At 39.0% G+C, this 19,379-nt stretch overlaps 1 protein-coding gene across 1 annotated transcript in view; it reads right to left on the reverse strand.

The window, feature by feature from the left end:
- Positions 1-531: 531 nt before the first annotated feature.
- Positions 532-19,379, reverse strand: part of MCM5 (minichromosome maintenance complex component 5) — a gene marked incomplete at its 3' end in the record, with an annotated part of 87,272 nt that continues 68,424 nt past the window's right edge. Inside the window, 14 exon segments of the mRNA XM_072418948.1 lie at positions 532-659; positions 738-880; positions 1,450-1,578; positions 2,222-2,334; positions 3,009-3,251; positions 4,115-4,258; positions 4,360-4,471; positions 4,882-5,053; positions 5,763-5,929; positions 6,041-6,196; positions 6,884-7,056; positions 8,176-8,304; positions 9,219-9,345; positions 11,553-12,010. Of these exon segments, the coding sequence (XP_072275049.1) occupies positions 532-659; positions 738-880; positions 1,450-1,578; positions 2,222-2,334; positions 3,009-3,251; positions 4,115-4,258; positions 4,360-4,471; positions 4,882-5,053; positions 5,763-5,929; positions 6,041-6,196; positions 6,884-7,056; positions 8,176-8,304; positions 9,219-9,345; positions 11,553-11,722 (2,106 nt within the window).

The following is a 19,379-nucleotide window of genomic DNA, read 5'->3' on the forward strand; positions in this document are numbered from 1 at the left end:
AGCACTCACAAGCTGGCTAGTCAATACAAAAATGCAAGCAGTGGACCTATTGCAGGAGAGACATACTAGGTCTCCTGTACAATAAATACTTCTTGCTAAAATGGTCACAAACCTATTTAGATTGTATGCTAAGCTTCTTATGCATAGCTCAGTGTACAATCTCTGGGTGCTGTGATTAACTGCTGCAGGAAGGCTCAAGAGGCAAGTCATCCAGGGTAAGCCAATCAAGGTGATCAAAGAGGCTAAAAACCCAGAGGACAAAGGGAAGAGGTCAGCAAGGGCAAAGGAATCTGCAGTCATTAACATCACTGATCTGAGGATAGTACTGCAGAATTCAGTTCCACTTTAAAACCCAAAGTCAGTTTTGTCAGATGCAAACATCTACATTTATGAAAAAAGTGCACTTGTCATGAATGTAAAAATCTTGGTGTTGCAGCATACCATAAAAACATTCCAGGTATCCAATGATTTGTCAGTAACCAACTGATTACAATATCAGCCAAATAGATTGACAAGTAACTTAAGTCTCACCTGTTTCAGGAAATCCTGGATGATGCTGTGCTCAGACACCTGAGAACCAATAGCAAATCTTTTCTTCAGTTGCTTCTCTATACGAGAAAGCATTTCTTGGTCTTCCTGAGTGGTGAATCCTTCCACACCTTAACACACACAGCACGTTATAGAACATAAGCAGCAACAGCAAGTTTTCTGCAATAGAGATTTCTTTTTATTCTTACCAGAAAGACTTCCGGACATGGCTGCATCCAGTGTGGACACCTGGAATAACCGCAGTGCCTCTTCTACGTCAGTTTCTGCAGAAAAGGGCTGTAATTTCATCTTGCTAAGGGCTTCTGATATTCGGACAATGGCTTCCAATTGTCTGTGTAAAGGTCAATTGACATATTAAAGACCACAATTTGGTTTTATTTACCTAAAGTTACCATTATGTATTGTAAAATGGGATGACAATGCCTTAGGATTAATATAAATATACAAATACTCCATATATCCTATTTTATTATGCATTTATTTAAAAGCAACATGTACCAATACAATAAGCAGTGTGTAACTTTGATGTCAATGGAAATGATGGCTTTGAGATCTTTAATTGCCATAGCCAGGAGCAACAAGTTATTAAATTTCACCTAAATTCAATATGTGGAGGAAGATTGAAAATAAAACAAGTAAATTTCACCCGCAGGTGGCAGTTTTTTTGCCGCAAGGAAACCAAAAACTGTAGGATGAAGGGATCACCAAAACTTCAATTTACTTCTACACCTAGACCAGCTATTTGAGCACAAATTAAAGCATGTACAACTAGCCAGCAAATCAAAAGGCAACAATTGGGGGCATCTGAACTCTATTGAAAAAATGAAACCCCCAGGGATTTAAACCAACACACCTACAAGGACAGTGAGAAAAGGTAAATGATCCTGGACATGGTTTTACCTGACAGTAATGGGGATGCTGGATCTCTTTTCACTCTCCCGCTCATGTTCACGAGCACCACTGCGCATCAGTACGTATCGATTCTTTAACTTCTCAGCTGCTTCAACTGAAAGTCGTGGTCCACACTTACTGAAAATAGAGAATACAAACCATGTTAATGTCTTGGTTTTTAAAAGTTTCTTCAATTATAACCCAACAAAATCATAAAAAATACTCATCTGTTGGTATGACTGGTCTCTCCTCATTGTACCGAGTTAATAATGCCTCTGTAACACTTGTTTCTGATGTAGACCAAACTACACCACTATGAGGCCTAGTCTACACAAACTGTTTTCCCCAGCCCATGTTTGAAATTCCCATGCATTCCAATAGACTAATCTACACCAGGGCGTTACCTAGAGGCATGTTTTTGAGCGTTACAGATAACGCTCCTTGCTGCATTTAAAATTTGTCAATAGGAGCTTTAGCATGCGTTTACTAGAGTTTATAAGCTTTTAAAAATGGCTTCCGTTAAAAACAAATGGACGAGTTTACAGGAGTTTTTTAAATGTCTGCTTTAAAAGCCTAGAAAAGCTTACAAACTCACAGAAAAGCAATGTGGGCTTATATAGGAGTTTTAAGTCTCCCTTTTTAACCCTTGTACAAACTCATTCAAAAGTGGTATGGGAGTTTATAGAAGTATAAAAGTTTGTGTAGACCCAGCCTGTTTTAGTGTAATGGGTGCAGTAGGACTGTACCTACAATGAAAAGCAGAGGCAAGACTGATACTCACGTTCTGCAATAGGCAATGTATTTCTTCAGTGTGTTTAAATCCACCTCGCCATCGACAGACTGCATCTGTGTCCGTGCACTTAGATGGACATTCATCACATGCTTGGCCAAAGTCTACAGGAGGGGGGAAAAATAAAACCACATTTGAAAAACAGTATCAATGATTTGTGAACTTGTGTAATATATATATATATATATACACACACACACAAACAAAAATACAGAAAATGACTAAAATGCTGGCGCCCAGAAGTACCATGTCTGCAATTAAAAAAACAAAAAAAAAAAAACCCACATTACTGACCGGAAACCTTTTTTTTGCCGTAAGAAAATTACATCTTGTGTCTACTTTTCTCGAATGAATGAAGTGCAGCTCTGTGTATTGCAGAAGTGCAGCTCTAAGTCTTTGCACAATCCTGTGCCAGTTACAAGGTAAAACCCATACGAATGAGCAGGAGTCACATCATCCTGAACCCAACCAATGACTCTGAACCAGGAAAAAAATGGTAAATCAAGGGGATTGTGGACATTTATTTTGTTGAAAGCTTCCTTTTCACAGGTAAAAGGGGCTTAAATGTGCCAAAATTATGTGCTTGGGGGGGCCAAAGAGCATTTAAGGTGGTGGTTTAATTACATTTTTTAGAGAGAAAAATCTGACTTTTTTATGACAATCAAATAGAAGCAGACCCTGTGTGGATTCAACAGTTATAAACATTGTAACCAACATTTCATTCGGCCTACATTTAGTATCAATTTTACAAAACAAATAAACTGTCAGCTTGTCTTACCATATCTCTCTGTTCATTGTGTTCATCTTTCACTATGAAGATCATGTCGAACCTTGAGAGAATGGTGGGCATGAAATCTATGTTCTCTTCGCCCTTTGTGTCATCCCACCGGCCATACACAGAGTTGGCAGCAGCAAGTACTGAACAGCGAGAGTTTAGAGTGGTGGTAATGCCAGCTTTTGCTATGGAAATAGTTTGCTGTTCCATGGCTTCATGGATGGCAACTCTATCATCTTCCCGCATCTGAAAGGATAACAAGAGGATCAGATATTTTGCATCATAAAAGACTAAAATCTTCTGTAATATAGTTTCAAAATTCTAAAGTTTCTAAAATAAAACCCAAAGCTAAACACAAGATATACTTTGATGAACTTTAAGAGTGTGTGAGAATTAGCATTCACAGCGAGGGTGATCGGCTTATTATCAGTAACAATCTATTATAAATGCTGCAGCCAGACTCATCCATCCTTCCCCCCACATCTCTTTGTAGTTCTCTTCATTGGCTTCAATTTCACCTTAGAATCAAATTCAAGCTTCTGTGCTTTGCCTTCAAATCCCTACACAGGTCTTATCCCCTTTATCTTTGTGACCTGATAGAAAAATACTCCCCTAGCCGCTCTCCTCACTCCTCCAATGACCTACTAATGACTTCCTCACTCATAACCTCATCACACGCACGGCTCCAAGACTTTTCTAGAGCTGCCCCAACTCTCTGGAATTGTCACATCCTATGTGGCTTGCTCCTACTTTCTGCTCAATTAAAAGAGCTCTTAAAAAACCTACCTGCCTACCCATCTTTCTTGGTCTTAAAACCCTCACTACTTCCCTCCTAATCTCCTAGAGGTTAACAATCATAAGGTGGACCTGAGCCCAAAAAGATAATATTCTTATAACATAGCTAATCCTAACTAGATTAGTTGTGCCTATGACGTACCTTAAAAAAAAAAAATAAAACCGGATATCTGATATTACTTGACTATCACTTCCCCCCTCTGCTACTTAAGTGTAACATAGGTGGAAAAATACTAGTATACCTGTCATTGTTTGCACAAAGAAAAATGTTATTTTGGACATGTAACAACTGCAATTACTAGTTGATCCCTTACCTTATCAAACTCATCAATGCACACGACACCTCCATCAGCTAGCACCATGGCACCACCCTCCATAATGAAGTTACGAGACACTGGATCCCGCATGACAGAAGCTGTCAAACCAGCAGCACTGCTGCCCTTCCCAGAGGTGTACACCTATTAAGAAAGTTAAATTTACAATATGGCAGTGAAACACCCTATATACAAGAAAAAGCATTTACAAATCTAAAACTACCACGATAAGATGTCAAACTTACACCTATAGGAGAGCATCTTTCCACAAATTTCAAAAGCTGAGACTTGGCAGTTCCAGGATCTCCAAGCATTAGCAAGTTAATATCTCCTCTACGTGTTAGTCCATCAGGAAGCCTGAAAAGTTTAAATTTACCGTTAGGTACAAACATGCCTGGTATCAGTCAAATGAATAGATTTAATTAAGGTTAACAGCAAATACTTTAACAGCACACTGCCCAAACCCAGTAAATGAGCTTGAACTTCTATACAAAATGGATGTAGCCAACAACGGTATTAAGGAAAGCCTGCCCCTCTGCTTTTCTATGGAGTCCACATTCCTAGGGGCAGAGTTTAAACTAAAAGGTTCTGTGTCTCACACAAGTTTGGATGAACCATTTGATACAGTGAAGTCCGTGGTCATTAGTCTAATATAATTGCAATACAACAATTCTAGTTGTATTATTTTGTCTTCAAACAAATCAAAACATACCTGGACTGCAACCTAATTTTTAAAAATCTTACTAAAAAGTATTCCTGATGCCCACCTTTTCCGGGAGCCACCAAAGAGTAAACATGCAATGGCTTTCTTGATATCAGCGCTGCCATAAATAGAAGGAGCAATGCTTTTAGCAATGGTTTCATAGATATCAGGTCTAGAAGCAAGGCGTCTGAACTCCTCTTCTTCCTGAGGTGTTACCGCTCCTGCACCGCTTCGGCCTGTTATGTAAAAACAAAACCAACATTACATTTCAACGTTCTGCTAGCAAATCAGACTAAATGCCTAAGCTTCACAGACTGCACAAATTGAAAATTAGGGCCCAAAAGTGAATGTTGTATTATAGCTAGAATGGACTTTGATCTCACGCACAATACACATCCAATTGCATTACTGCTGAAAATAAGCTAGTTTTTTAGCTGGACATTTTTAGGGCATGAACGGATTATGGAGCTATAGTATGGATGACAGAGGAAGCTGCAACAGAACATGGGCAGACAAGGGAACCACAGATACACAAAATGTTAGGCGTGCTGCTGAGAAAAACATGTGAGGAACAATATTTCTATGCATGTTCTTGGTTTTGTCAGCCATCCAGAAGAGACTAGATCTGAGCAGCATGTGCCACACATACCGGGAGGCTCTTGGGCTTGTGCAGAAGGGGCCCTTTCATCAACAAAAAAAAAAAATTGCAAATGTCTCACACACGCAGTAAGATCAGCAAGTTTTATCCCAATCTACCTCCCCAATCTTGTGCCTGCGAAGTGCAAGATTGGGTGACGCAGAAGAAGAATCCGGAAAAAAAAGCAGATGTTGACGACCGCCACTCCCACCGGGCCAAAGAGATACCAGGACCCGATGGAAGAAACCATTTGCGGGATTAAAAGGTTAAATTTTTTTTTAGTTTAGTTACGCCTTCAATAAATTTACCTGCGCCTTCTGTGTCCACCTGAATGCCGACCACTCGTATATATGAGCTGCGAATACCAACACCAACCCTGTCACGACCCTTGGTAGAGGTTTTGCCACTTTTGCGAATTGAGTAAATACCCATGATGGTTACTCTGTTGCCCGGTACAACCTTGTCACAGAGGTACCTAAAGAAAAATATACATTTGAGAATTACTTCAGAAAGGAAGCTATGGAATTCATAGTCATAAAACCCTCAGAGGCTGCACAATGTTTTGAAAGGGGTAAGGGATTGTTACCTGTCGCAATACAACTGCATATGACGTGGCATTTCTCCATGAGGTACAGCATCTGGGGACTCCTGAAGTTTCAGTGTCTGGAAATCCACACATTTGCATTTGTCAGGCATGATGAAATAAGGATCAAGGGGACATTTGGGGCGACCAGCTTGTTCCCTATAAAAAAATGGCAATCAGAGAATTACATTTCATATGGTGTCAGACTATTTTGACGGATATTTTCTAAATAAAACACTAAACAAACAACTAAGATGTCTAAATAGATGTCTATATTTCTAATGCAAGTGGTCCAACACAATAACTTTTTGCAACTTCATTGTTTATTGCTTCATTGCTTTCAATAAAATTCATGGAAACCCATACGGGACACATTTGTCCCCTAATAAAAATTAGGTGGTATAGGTCATATACAGTGGTACTTCATTCCAAAATTTAACTGTAAAATACGTACCATACTAGTCTTCCAGTGGAAGTGTGGCATTGGTTTGCTAACTTTTGTATCAATGTAATGAAACACTACGATTGGTGAACAATCCTCTAAAACCACTAATATTCTATGGCTCATTAATATAATGCTGTATTCTAAAGCAAAAAAAAAAAAAAATACAAAAATGGAGCAAATTGCACTGGACTTTAGATAAGAACAAATCTTCTATTTCATCTACATACTGAAGTGTGAATTAATACCATCATTTACCAGGTATGATATGAGGTACCCAGACCAACAAATGCCAGATGAGAGTAGTTCCATGTTCTGAGGCTTGCAAGCCCAATCCTATATGTTGGCACTGGCAAGCTAGAATAGATCTGGTCCAACAGAACTGTGCAGGATTATGAACTTACGTGTTGCACTTGCGAGGCATTGCATATCCTTCCAGGCCAGCTCTCACAGGAATATTACTAATTGTATTTCGGCAACTTCGGCACTGGATGGAGATCTTGGTGGCCTTTGCTCTCACTGCTGTTGCAGCAATAATGATGCCAGGGATCTTCACAAGGTGAGACATCTGTTCTGACTAAAAAATAACGGGAAAAAATGTGTATGATGCACATACTAAATTCTTACCAATATTACCAACCTTTCTAGATATTATGGACACACAAATGCTTTAATATATTAACAAGAATTATGCAAAACTTCTGATCTGGTAGAAACTGAAATAATTCAACTTCTACTATATTCAAGTACATTAAAGTGGAACAAAACACTAAGTTACACTTATTTTTATTTCCGCAGGTCCCTCGATGGCGCTGGTCCTTCCCATTAACCCAAGACGGGGGGAGCAGATCTCACTGGGCATGCTCAGATCAGGGCATGCTCAGAAGGAGCAGCTACAGCCACCCGGGAGGCTCTGCACTCACATTGGGTCTTGATCAGGAGTAGCATTTAAAAAAACAAAACAACATTTTTGATTTATTTAGAAGGGTTGTCTAGCCTTCTATGTAAAGTAAAAATGTTGAGTTTAGGTCTGATTTAAGAAAGCCAGGAATTATAGAAATATAGGGCCACCATTCTTCTGAAATGTCTTGTTTTGGCCATTACTAATCTCTTTCTATACTAGAAGGGAATAAATCAGGAAATTCAGGTCCATATGTATATCTTGGCTCTTTTTACAGCTTTTCCTGACTACAAGTCAATGCTACAGGATCACAGCCCCTTGCTTGACTAGAAATTATAAAACAGTGTATACTATATAAGGGATTATTAAGGGACTCAAAAAAAAAGAAAAAAAGAAAAAAGAAAACAACAGACCTTTGCAAGGTCATTAAGTAAATATATTGTAGTTAAATGTTTGGATCTACTGAGGTAGGTCTAAATACTAACTATATAAATTAGCTTCCTAGTCAAACCAGACAACCAGAATATTTAGTTGCTAGCCCTGGAAACTGTTCTTTCTGCGGAGATGAAGAAAGAATTATATTCCAACATCTCCAGCATTTTACCTTTAGGTGCCAGTAATATACCTGCTGCAAAAACAAGACCATCCAGTGACTGAAGCCATAAAACAAAGGAATTTGTAAAGTTTCACCTGTTTACCTTAAACAGCACGCGCTTTATTTTACTTCTACACTGAGGCTGCAGTTTATGCACATAAACGTCAAAAACAGCACTTCCACCACAATAATAAATTTACCTTGAGACTTCGAATATTTGCAGGATTAGCATCAGAACGCAGCATGACCTGGATTTCTTGTACTGCTTCCTCACCAGCTGGTCGAGGACGGGTGACTTCATCAGCTACCTCTTGTGCAGCTTCTTCCAACTAGAATAAAAATAATATTTCATGCATTGACTGAAGAGCAACTGTTAAAGATCAATATTTTTATCTGCTTGCATTATTCAGTACAGGTCAGGAGCTGACACTTTTTTTTGGCCATGTAGTATAATGTGTGCATATCAGCCATAAAATTATCTGCATGGAGTTAGTTATGTTCCCTGCCCAGGTTTTCTCCCACAATTATGTTAATGTCATAACTATGGCAAGAATATTAGATTATTAGCTTGTTTGTGATATAATGGACTTGTTACAGGCCAAGTACTGTGGAAGTTAACACAAGAAAAAAAAACCCTGATACAATTTGCTCCAACGGGAAAAAAATTTCCCGATTCCATGAGGCAGTCGGATGTTCCCCCAGATCAACAGTCACTGTTATTTTTACTTTAACCCCCACCCCCCCCGGCGGTAATCCCGAGTGTGGCTCGGGGTTAAATTTCACAATAAAAAACGCGGTAACCCCAAGCCAAACTGCGGCATCCTCCGGCAATGCTCGGCTGGCACCAGTGTTGCCTCGGCGACGCCTGCCGTCTGGCACCAGCGTTGCTTAAGGGAGAATAGATTAGGTTCAGCCAATCTCTCCTCATAGCTGAGCTGTTCCATTCCTTTTATTAGTTTAGTTTCCCTGCACTCTCTTCAATTGCACATGTCCTTTTTGTGAACTAAAAAAGGACATTGTGGCTTCTTGGCTATATTCACGAATGTCTGACAGCCCAACCCTGTGCTGCACCACATCATCTTGGGACTATATATTTGCAGTCTGATCTCTGGGGAAACTTTTGTCCTAAATGCAAACTGTCCACAGACAGTGACTAAAATGAAGTTGTTTCTTTTTCCTGTAAATGACGCTGTTGCTGTATATTGGCTCAAGCCAGGATTATACTTCTGCAGATGTAACTTACCAGTTGAAGATGATCTGTGGGCTGCTTGTAAAGGTAATCAGCAAGGTCCTCATCAAAACTAGCCAAATCTTCCATCTCCACCTCAATCCAGTATTCTCCCAGGTTATAGTGACGTTTAAGCTCATCTCTAAAAATAAAGTCAACGTTAATATTATACAGTGTTTTAAAGGATCAATGATATTTACAGGGAGGACATAACTACAGTCCCAAATTCCTCCATTACAGCACTTTATGTCAACTGCTCATGCGTGTTACTACTTACGCTTTACAACAATAAAAATTAAAAAGTTTAAAAGGGTGCCCGGGTTCAAATAAACACTATGGGCTAGCAAAGAACCGGGACAGCGTTGCCCTGCCTGATCAATGTCCTTCCAGCCTGACTACCTTTCTTTCTGCTAGGAGTGGTGCCAATTGCTGCAGCTTCTAGGATTGCCTAGGGCCACAAAAAGAAACAACTGATGTCTAGAGTTTTCGCTGTATATAGCTATAAGTTGTAGAATAAAGAGAGCGCAAAGTGGGGATTCTTAGGCTTGCATTGAATAGGTTTTACGTGAATCATATAGCTTTCAAGATAACAAGATGCATAATGCATAATAAAACATATATTGGTGCATATAGTTTCATCCCTTGGCCAAAATGATTACAAACAATGAAAGTGATTACATTAATTGTTAATAAACTGTTCTCTGACCCCAACGCGTGTCACCGACAGGCTTCCTCAGGGGACTTTGAGAGACTTTTGTCTCCTATTCAGAATACAAGAAACCTCTTCTGGCTACAAGCTTAATGATAAAAAGAATAAACCTTTACTCAAAACTGTTCTCAGGTAACAACGCGTTTTACTGACAGGCTTCCTTAGGGGATTTTCTGAGAGACTTTTGGTTGGCAGGGGATCTCAATATAAGGAGAGAGGGGTGAAGATACAGGATGCTTAATATTGGGTGTAGAAAACAAATACTAGGATTTTTATCCAAGGAGGTCAGGTATTTCAATTAAGTTGCAGTACATAAAAGGCAAGGAGGTAGCAGTTCTGAATAAAGGTTTATTCTGTTTATCATTAGGCTGGTAGCCAGAAGAAGAGGTTTTTTGTATTCTGAATGGAAGGAAAAGTCTCTCAAAGTCCCCTGAGGAAGCCTGTCGGTGAAACGCGTTGCTACCTGAGAACAGTTTTGAGTAAAGGTTTATTCTGTATATCATTAAGCTTGTAGCCAGAAGAGGTTTCTTGTATTCTGAATAAAATATAAAGCACCCTGAGGAAGCCTGTCAGTGAAACGCGCTGGGGCAAGAGAAGAGTTTATTAACAATTAATGCGATCACTCATTGTTTGTAAACTTTTTGGCCAAGGGCCGAAACTATACGCACCAATATCTGTTTTGATATGCATTAAGTACCTTGTTATCATTGATGCTATATGATTCACGTAAAACCTATTCAAACAGGCCCCACTTTGCACTCTCTCCTCCATGGTTAATACACAGGGTTGGCTAATAACACAAGAACAGGTTGAATTAGAGGAATTTCGTCCTCTCCCTTCTCACCTATAAGGTGAAGAATTGGCGGAGGAACAAGGAGAGCAGAAACAAAGGATAGTCCAATCCTGACAAATGGATCTAAATCTACATCTGGCAACACATCGGTAAGATTTTCCTTCACCGTTATACGCTGGATCAGTTATCTTCCCAACTCCGCAAGGTGAGGTCTGAGACCGGATATAAATGAATGGACCGGTACTAAGCGTTGTCACCCTATAACAAGATATGCCTGAGCAAGGACTTTAAAAGGAAGCATTATCGTGGTACTTTCAATAAAAAGGGGAGAAATAAAAATGCTGAAAGTTACTTTTGGAATTACATGAACATCCTAAAGTGTATGTGAGATTTTAGGTGATTGGGTCTAGATTATTTACCATGAGGCTCATTCCCACTAACACAGAAACACATGCGCACTGGCTTCACCCTCATGTGATATCTCTGGGCCAATCACATTGGAAGGAGGGGAGTCACATACTTTCCCATGAGGCTCATTCCCACTAACACATGGGTGTGCACGGGCTTCCCCACCATGTGACATCTCTGAGCCAATTACATTGGACAGAGGATAGTCAAACACTCCTATTCATGTGAATGGCCTAACAAAGCCTCATAGTGAGAATAAGGAAGGCAATATAAAGCTTTGTTATATATAAAGTAACTGTCATATATCCATTTATTACAAGCATACTAAACACAAGTGATGTGAATGTTTATTAAAGATAAATGTGATACTAAAACACATGTGGTAAGTTTAGAAGCAATCACAATGAGACACACAGCTCCAGCTGTGGCCGCCACTGACCTGTATTTATAAGTAAAGCCGGTGCGGTCGGTCCCATAGCGGTACTGCCGGAGAAACTCCTTAAACCTCTTCTTCAGCTGAGACTTCTTGGCCTGGCCATCGTCCCCCACAGGCTGCTCGCCTCCGAAGCTGTCACTGTAGAAGATGCCGGCATCATCGAATCCGGACATGTTGGAAACCGAGCTCAGACAACACAAGCGCTGCCACACCACAGGACAAAAGCGCGCGAACACTGCCTTTCGCGCCAAAGCAGAATCGCGCCACGAAGGAGACACCGCCCACGTACCTTCCTATTGGCCAACCAGTGTCCTGGGCGTGACTTTTCCTATGGAGAAGAGGCGCCGCAGTTCAGTGTGTGGTGACTGTCTGTAGGAGAGGAGCCATTTTGTAGAGGCCTCAATCTCCGAGCAAATGGCGGCCATATACCACACGACATAATACATTTTATGTGAATATATCTATAAGAAGAATTAATAAATCATATTTTTAGAATATTTCTTGTGCTAACATAATAAGTTCTTATCATATTCAGTAGTAAATATTATGAATAAAGCGTACCTTAACTCAAAAAATTCACTTTACATAAAAGGTTAAAAAACCTTTAAAAAAAACAAAGGGTACAGCACCACCCTCTAATTCTCGATGGCCAAGGTGAAGAGATGGGACACAAAGCCTCCTGGGATATCTACGTCACGCATCCCGGAAGGCTCTTGGGTGCTCATTTTGCACATGCCCGAGCATCTCACGCCCAAGTCAGGTGACATAGGATGAAGAACCCAGAAAAGAAGACGAAGATGGCTACGGGACGGATGCCGGACACCCCCGGAGGGATTGTACTGCCCTGCAGGATTGAAGATGTGTGTTTTGTTTTGTTTTTTTGAGTTTTGAGTATAGTTCCTCTTTAAGTCATTAAAGCGGACCTAAACTCAACATTTTTACTTTACGAAGGGTAGACAAGTAAAAATGTTATTTCTTTTTATTTAAAAGGAGCCGCACCGCCCCTTTAAGTCTTGATCCCCACAGCAATTAAGACTTTTTGGGAGCACAGAGTCTCCGGACTGAATAATGCCATTTCTTATTCTTTATTTGAAAGGCAGTAGGAGTTAGCAGTGCTTTTTGGCTCCTGATACCTCCATTGACTTGACTTAGAACTGCATGTCGCTGCAAGCATTTTAAGCATCTGCAAATGTTTTTAATTTTTGTTGCAATTAAAATAAAAGTCACACACACCACTTTGCTGGGCTTTTGTAACTGCTTTCAAACTACTGCACAGGTGTTTTGTGAATGCCTAAAAAAGCCTAGTACTGGCATCCTGTTGCCGGTAGGTGCCCAGTGGCAGTGTGGTAAACAGTGTGGTAAGATACTGCTAGTCAGAACATGTCCTAATTTTTTTATATTCAAGTGATCAAACTCCAGCAGTACAACATTGAAGCAAGTCCCAAAGTAAAAGTCTTCTTTCTTAGTCACCCAATCTTGCACTGTGCAGGTGTGACATCGGGTGACATAGCCGCTGTGAAGGGGAAAAAAAGAAGTGCAGCACTGCCCCCTAATTTTCGATTGAATAGGTGACCAAGAATGAATGGAGCACAAAGCCTCCCGGGATACCTACATCATGCATTCCAGGAGGCACTGCACAGGTTTGAGATCTGGTGATGTAGCCGATGTTAAGGGAAAAAAAAAGAAAGGCAATCTCACTGCTTATGCATGAGATTGGAATTTCTTTCCCCTTGGTGGGAAAAATTACCCTTCTGTGCATGTCTGAGATCAGGACCGAAAATAAGAAGAGAGCCGATCTCACTGCACATGCGTGAGATTGGCAACTCTTTCCTTTTGGTGGAAAATTGCCTCTTCTGCCCATGTCTGGGATAAGGGCATGCACAGACGGAGCAGCCAGGGCCTTACTGTTGTCTACCCTTATATGTAAATTTAAGAGTTGAGTTTAGGTATTCTTTAAGGCAGATCCGATCCTGCCCTAAGTTCCTACATATTTATTGCAGCATTTTGTTTCCAGTTTATTTTACATGCTTTTACTGTAGCCCATTTTTTCTGAGGAGTTCTCTATAAGCCACTAGACGGCACTTTATGCTAAAGTATAAGGCTTACAATCACTGTAATTATTGGAATGGTAACTGTATTCCTTGTCTGAAATGAAATGGATTTTTATAGTGCAAACATTAGGCAGCAGAGAAGAGATTTAAGAGAAGGGGAAAGTAGCACACACACTTGAAAATAGAATGGTAGCATATGTGCAAATATTTCATCAATATTGATGACCCTTTATTCCTATTTACAGGTATTGTAACCTCAAACAATTTTTAATTTCTACAGAAATGGAATATCAATAACAAAATCTGTATTTCTTTATAACAGCCTCATTGCCTCCTTGGTACTGACCAGGAAATCCAAATTATTTTTATGCAATAGTTAGCGATGACTTAATGGAACATCGTTAGTAAAGGGTCTTCCTGCTTCAGATGAAATTGACTGGTTCCATGAAATGCATTGAGAAAAGATCAAAGAATAATTGAGAACACTAAGTCGATGCAATATGTTTTTTAACTATTATATTTTTACTATATGTATTATTAGCCCTTAATTTGTTGTGTATTTAAAAATTTTTTATAATTAAGTAAAAAAGTTGATTTGTTGGCCTCTGAAAGTCCTGATTTTCAGATTTGAATTAATAAACATATATGCTTATTTAGGGATGAGGCAACTCTTTGCCTAAAGAACCCATTGCTTTAAGCAAAGAGTTGCCTCATCCCTAAAGAAAGATGTGCAATTGTTTTGGATAATAATTCATGGGAGTGTATTTTTACCCACACTGTACAGAAACTGGTACCACCAGTTTATCATAGTGAAATTAAATGACATTCCAGTTTTATCAGGTTGAAACAAAAAGGCATATTTAAAAATAATATTATGTATGATAGGGCATTTTTCATATAAAGTATGTTCTTTCAAGTTTTTGTTGCTGTCTGTGTCCTGATATGCATCCTCTTTGTGTGTCCTTATAACTATTGTCACTAAGACAGGGATTCGGGAAATCCATTGACTTGAGTTGAATCGATCCAAAATTCTTGATTTTGAATATGAGGTGAAGAAATCTTTGCCTATGTGATACCTAATCTTAGGACAACTGATTGTTCACAAATTGTGTACAGATAGTCCCCGGGTTACATACAAGGTAGGGAGTGTAGGTTTGTTCTTAAGTTGAATTTTTAGGTAAGTTGGGTACATTATTTTAATAAATGCAATTAGGACAGATGTTTGTCTCAACATATTATTAGGCAGCGTGGTGTCAGTTACTGTATAAAATCCTCACTGGTAATTAATCACAAACAAAGCAAAAAAAAAATCTTTATGGAGCCTAGACACTCATTAACTTCTAGAGCAAGCTGTGCTTTGATATGCAAAAAGGAACAACTGTAGAGTTTGTCTTTAAAGAGTTACAAGAGGCTGCAGAAAGAGCTCACCCTCTAAGATCACCCACAACCTTAGCTGTGTTTAGCCAAAGATTTCTTCTGCAAGTCATGCAAACCACCCTCTGTCCCCTCCAAGACTCCGTTCTGCACACAGGGAGCAGGGAAGCCCCGTTCGTATCTAGGAATTGTCTATATGTCGGATGTCCTTAGCCCTGGAACTATCTGTTTTCATATCTAGTTATGTATTTATTTATTCTGAATCTACAGACGTTGCTTATGATTTATATCTAGATACATGTGAGGTATAAGGTGTCCCCATCCAATTGTCCCCCTTTTGGCTATTTCTTAAAATAACTCTCCTGGACAATCCATTATGAAATTGGATTTCTATGTACCGTAAGTAAATGGTATGTGCATTTATGATTATAGGACTGTTATACTATATATTATCACAAAAGTTAGGTAAATAACCGAATATCGGGACTTTTAAGGCCAATTAAATTGTTCTCCAAACCATATAATGAAATGTATAAAAACTCCCTTTTTTATAGTATCATAAAATGCTATATTATTTAGGTAGTAAATAGTGTGTAATCCAAAGTTCCCATATTTTCTTGAATTTATTATGATTTACACATTTTTCTAATTGAATCCCACATAACAAATGTGTAAATCATAAGTAAAACATTTATAAATAGACCTCTACGTGAAAAAAATAAATTGAAAGAGACGTAAGAACACATATTCAATAATTGTGGTTGGAAATTATCTTTCCAATGACAAATGATTGCACGATGCATGAAGGAGGGCTGTACAGCGTTGTTCTGCTCTATGGATAGGGGAAATAACGGAGCAGCACCCCGCTGCTCTCTCTTCCCTTCACTTCCATTATAATTGTTCCTCCATAGTCCGTGGATACACCAGGATGGTTGTTCAGATGATGGACGACGAGCACTGTACACATGCAGGATTCTCGTCAGATATCAGCCCTGAGCCAATTATCAGACGAGTACCATTGTCTTTGTGTATGTAGCCTTACTGATCTGTTTACTTAATAGATTATCTCCTGCTTTCCTACATCAAGGAATCATGGAAGAGAGCTAAATGCTTTTGGTACTTATTGGTAAAAAGGACTCTGTTGTATTGAAGGAGATGAAAAATTAAGAATTTTGTTCAGCTTTAACCATTCCATACTCTGCTCAGTGGGAAACAACATTTGTGCTGTGCAAACTTTATAAACATACTTTTTAGGTCTGAAAATGACTTTCTTTTACATATTATACTGCATATTTTCTGAAAGCAGAGAAACCAAACAATACAATTATGGCCCTTTCAAATATCTATGTTGTGTGATTTTTCCACAACTGCTTTTCAAATCTGTAATTTCAGTAAACAATACAAACAAAATAATTTAATGCACATAATATCATATTATTGCACATAATATCCCCATTTTCAGTATAATTTAAAAATGAGACTGTGTTGAATAAACAGATACCACATAAATAGATACAGCCCATCAATTAGGAATTAACTCTGTATCATATGACTATGGTAGGGACATTAGATTGTGAGCCCCTTTGAGGGACAGCTAGTGACATGACTATGGATTTTGTACAGCGCTGGGTAATATGTCGGTGCTATATAAATATTGTCTAATAATAACAATTATATCCCTATATTTATTTCTTGTTTACATACACGTGTGCTTTTTTGTTTTCACGTGTCTGTGCAACAGGAGAGGGATAAGAATTTTTCTTTGTTTTTTAAAGAAAATATTTGATTATATTTAATTGTTTTATACACTTCTGGGTACTGAGGAGCGCATGACAGCATTTATCGAGTTGCCATGGTCATACAGGATGTCTATAGGCCTGTGTAATAGAAGGTAAGCATATAGTGCTGAAGAGGTGTAAATTTAAGTGAACCCATCCATAGGGTGGCCACCTTACTTGCCAATAATAGTGTAATTGTGGCCAGACAGGGTAAGAGAAAACAATGCAGGTATATGTGTACGTAACGAATGAACACCAGCCCTTATGGGCAGTTTTCCGAAAGGTCACAAAGCATAATGGAGATGGAATCCAAATGAAAAGATAATGTCTTTTAGTACTGTAAGTCTGAATTCAAACTAGTGGTTTTTGCAGGTGGTTTTTAAAGCAGACCTAAACATCGTGGATCCCAGGAGGCTTCTGTTTGCTCCTTCTGTGAAAGAAGTCTTCTCCTTCTCCTGCCTGCTCTTGGCCAAGCGCAGAAGGAGCTTTTTCTTCAATGGAGTAAAAAAAAAAAAATGGAGATCACACACAAGCTCAATGAGATCGGCACTCTTTTTTCCAGTTTTCAGCACTCGATTTAACACCTGGGCAGTACAAGATGGGGTAAAGGCAGAAGAAGGCCAAAGAAGATGTCAGCGCCCAGTGCTTTCTTTGCGCCAGGACGAAGGAGGAAATCAGGAAGACATGGGACCCGATCCAGGAATCCTCCAGAGCAGTGGTCGCCAACCAGTTGTCTCAGAAGATTTTGGGGGTCCACGGCTCTGATCAGTGCAGCCCGCACCGTCATGAGAAGAAAGACCCCGCTGGGGAGACGCACCGGCAAGAGCCGCAGACCACGTCTTTAGAGCAGTTCCCAGGTTTAGGGAGGTAGGTAGGCCCTGCACACAACCAATCCACTCTCCCATTGCAGGCCCAGATCTGCGATGGCACAGTGGGCCGGGTAATGGCGTTATGATGACACTATGGGGAGGCTCCTCTCCTTTGATTGACAACCGACTCCCTGCGCATGCGCGGTCAAGAGACGGTAATTTTAGTAGTCCGGAGGACCAAAAGGTTCAGTGACTGCTGCTCCAGATGGATCAAAGGATCTGCAAAGGTAAAGATGAGTGAATTTTTTTGTTTCAGTTTACTTCCACTTTAAACATTTTTTTTTGCTCAAAACTTCTTGCCATGAATTGGGAGAGCAAGAGAGCAGAGCTTCCAGGGATACATCAAGAATCCTAGGAGACTTCTGGCAGCTCGTTCTGCACATGCCCCAGATTGGGCTTTTTTTTCAATAGGGTAAAAAAAAAAATGCAGATCTCACGCATGCCCAGTGCGAGATCAGGTGACGCAGATTTTTTTCAGTTTACTTCTGCTTTAAGTAATAGCTTTTTAAACCAACTCAGAGTACACAACAAGGAGGGGTATTGTTGCCACCAAATACCAATGAAAATTGAATATTCATTGCTGACAATGGTACTGACTCCAGTGTAGGTTATATTTTAGGAGGTGTTTTTTTGTTTTACAGTCATGAATAAAGGGTGGGACTGACTCAAGTTTTGTTGGGTGGATATAAATGCTGCTTCCGACCTTAGCTGAACCTACAATACCTGCATGACAGCGTCTGTGACAGCATTGTTGCTTCCATTCACGTTGGTTTGGAAAGGGGCGATACGCTGACAGTGCACAGGTAAGGATGAAACTTTCTGGAAGGGGTTATTCCTGTTATATGCATATATTTTCCTGGTTTTATTACACAATGCACACTGCTAGAAAAATAAAGGGAACACTGAAATCACATCAAATCTCAAAGACGCAAGTATTCAAACTGAAAATATTCATTGATATACCTGTGTCATTAATTGTGAATACAATAATGAAAGGATGGTCTATGCAGAACATATTAAATAACCTAGGATTAAAAAAATGTAAACTAAAATGACTCTTTCTCTGTAAGGTCACTTTAAATGATCAACCTGAAAGATATAAAGCATCTTGATTTATATGACATGTAACATCCACCCAACAAATAATTATAGTTAGGATGTCTGTAAAATTCCATAATCATAAACTGATATATTTTTATTGTAATTAATATTATTTCATATACACATAGAGAGAAATGGAGAGAATGAGCATTTCACTAATTTTATCACTTCTTAAAGGAAACAGGTAACAAACAGGTATGTTTTGTTATTTTATTCATTGGATTATGATATTCTCAAATAATAACACAATGTATATCAATAAATAATTTCAGTTTGAATATTTTGGTCATTGAGATCTGATGTGATTTCTGTGTTCCCTTAATTTTACACACAAGTTTCCACAATAATTTCAACAAAACCTTCTAGATTTTATTATATTAGGTGAGAAATCTTTCATCTTGAAACAAGTTTTCAAAAAAGTTCAAAAACTATCAAGAGAATAAAGACAAGAACAGCCATGAAGAGGCAGTGCACTGCAAACTTTTGCCTGCCTAAATTTGAATGATGTATCTATACTATTTGATAGTAGGTGGTATATTTGTTATCAAAGTGGACATTTAATAGTGTCATACACACAAATATTTACATATAACACAATATTTCTATAAATAGGCATTACACCATTTACATAGAAGGCAGATAGAACAAAAACTATTG

This window comes from Pyxicephalus adspersus, chromosome 7 (genome assembly GCF_032062135.1).
Source record: "Pyxicephalus adspersus chromosome 7, UCB_Pads_2.0, whole genome shotgun sequence".
Taxonomy (NCBI): Eukaryota; Metazoa; Chordata; class Amphibia; order Anura; family Pyxicephalidae; genus Pyxicephalus; species Pyxicephalus adspersus.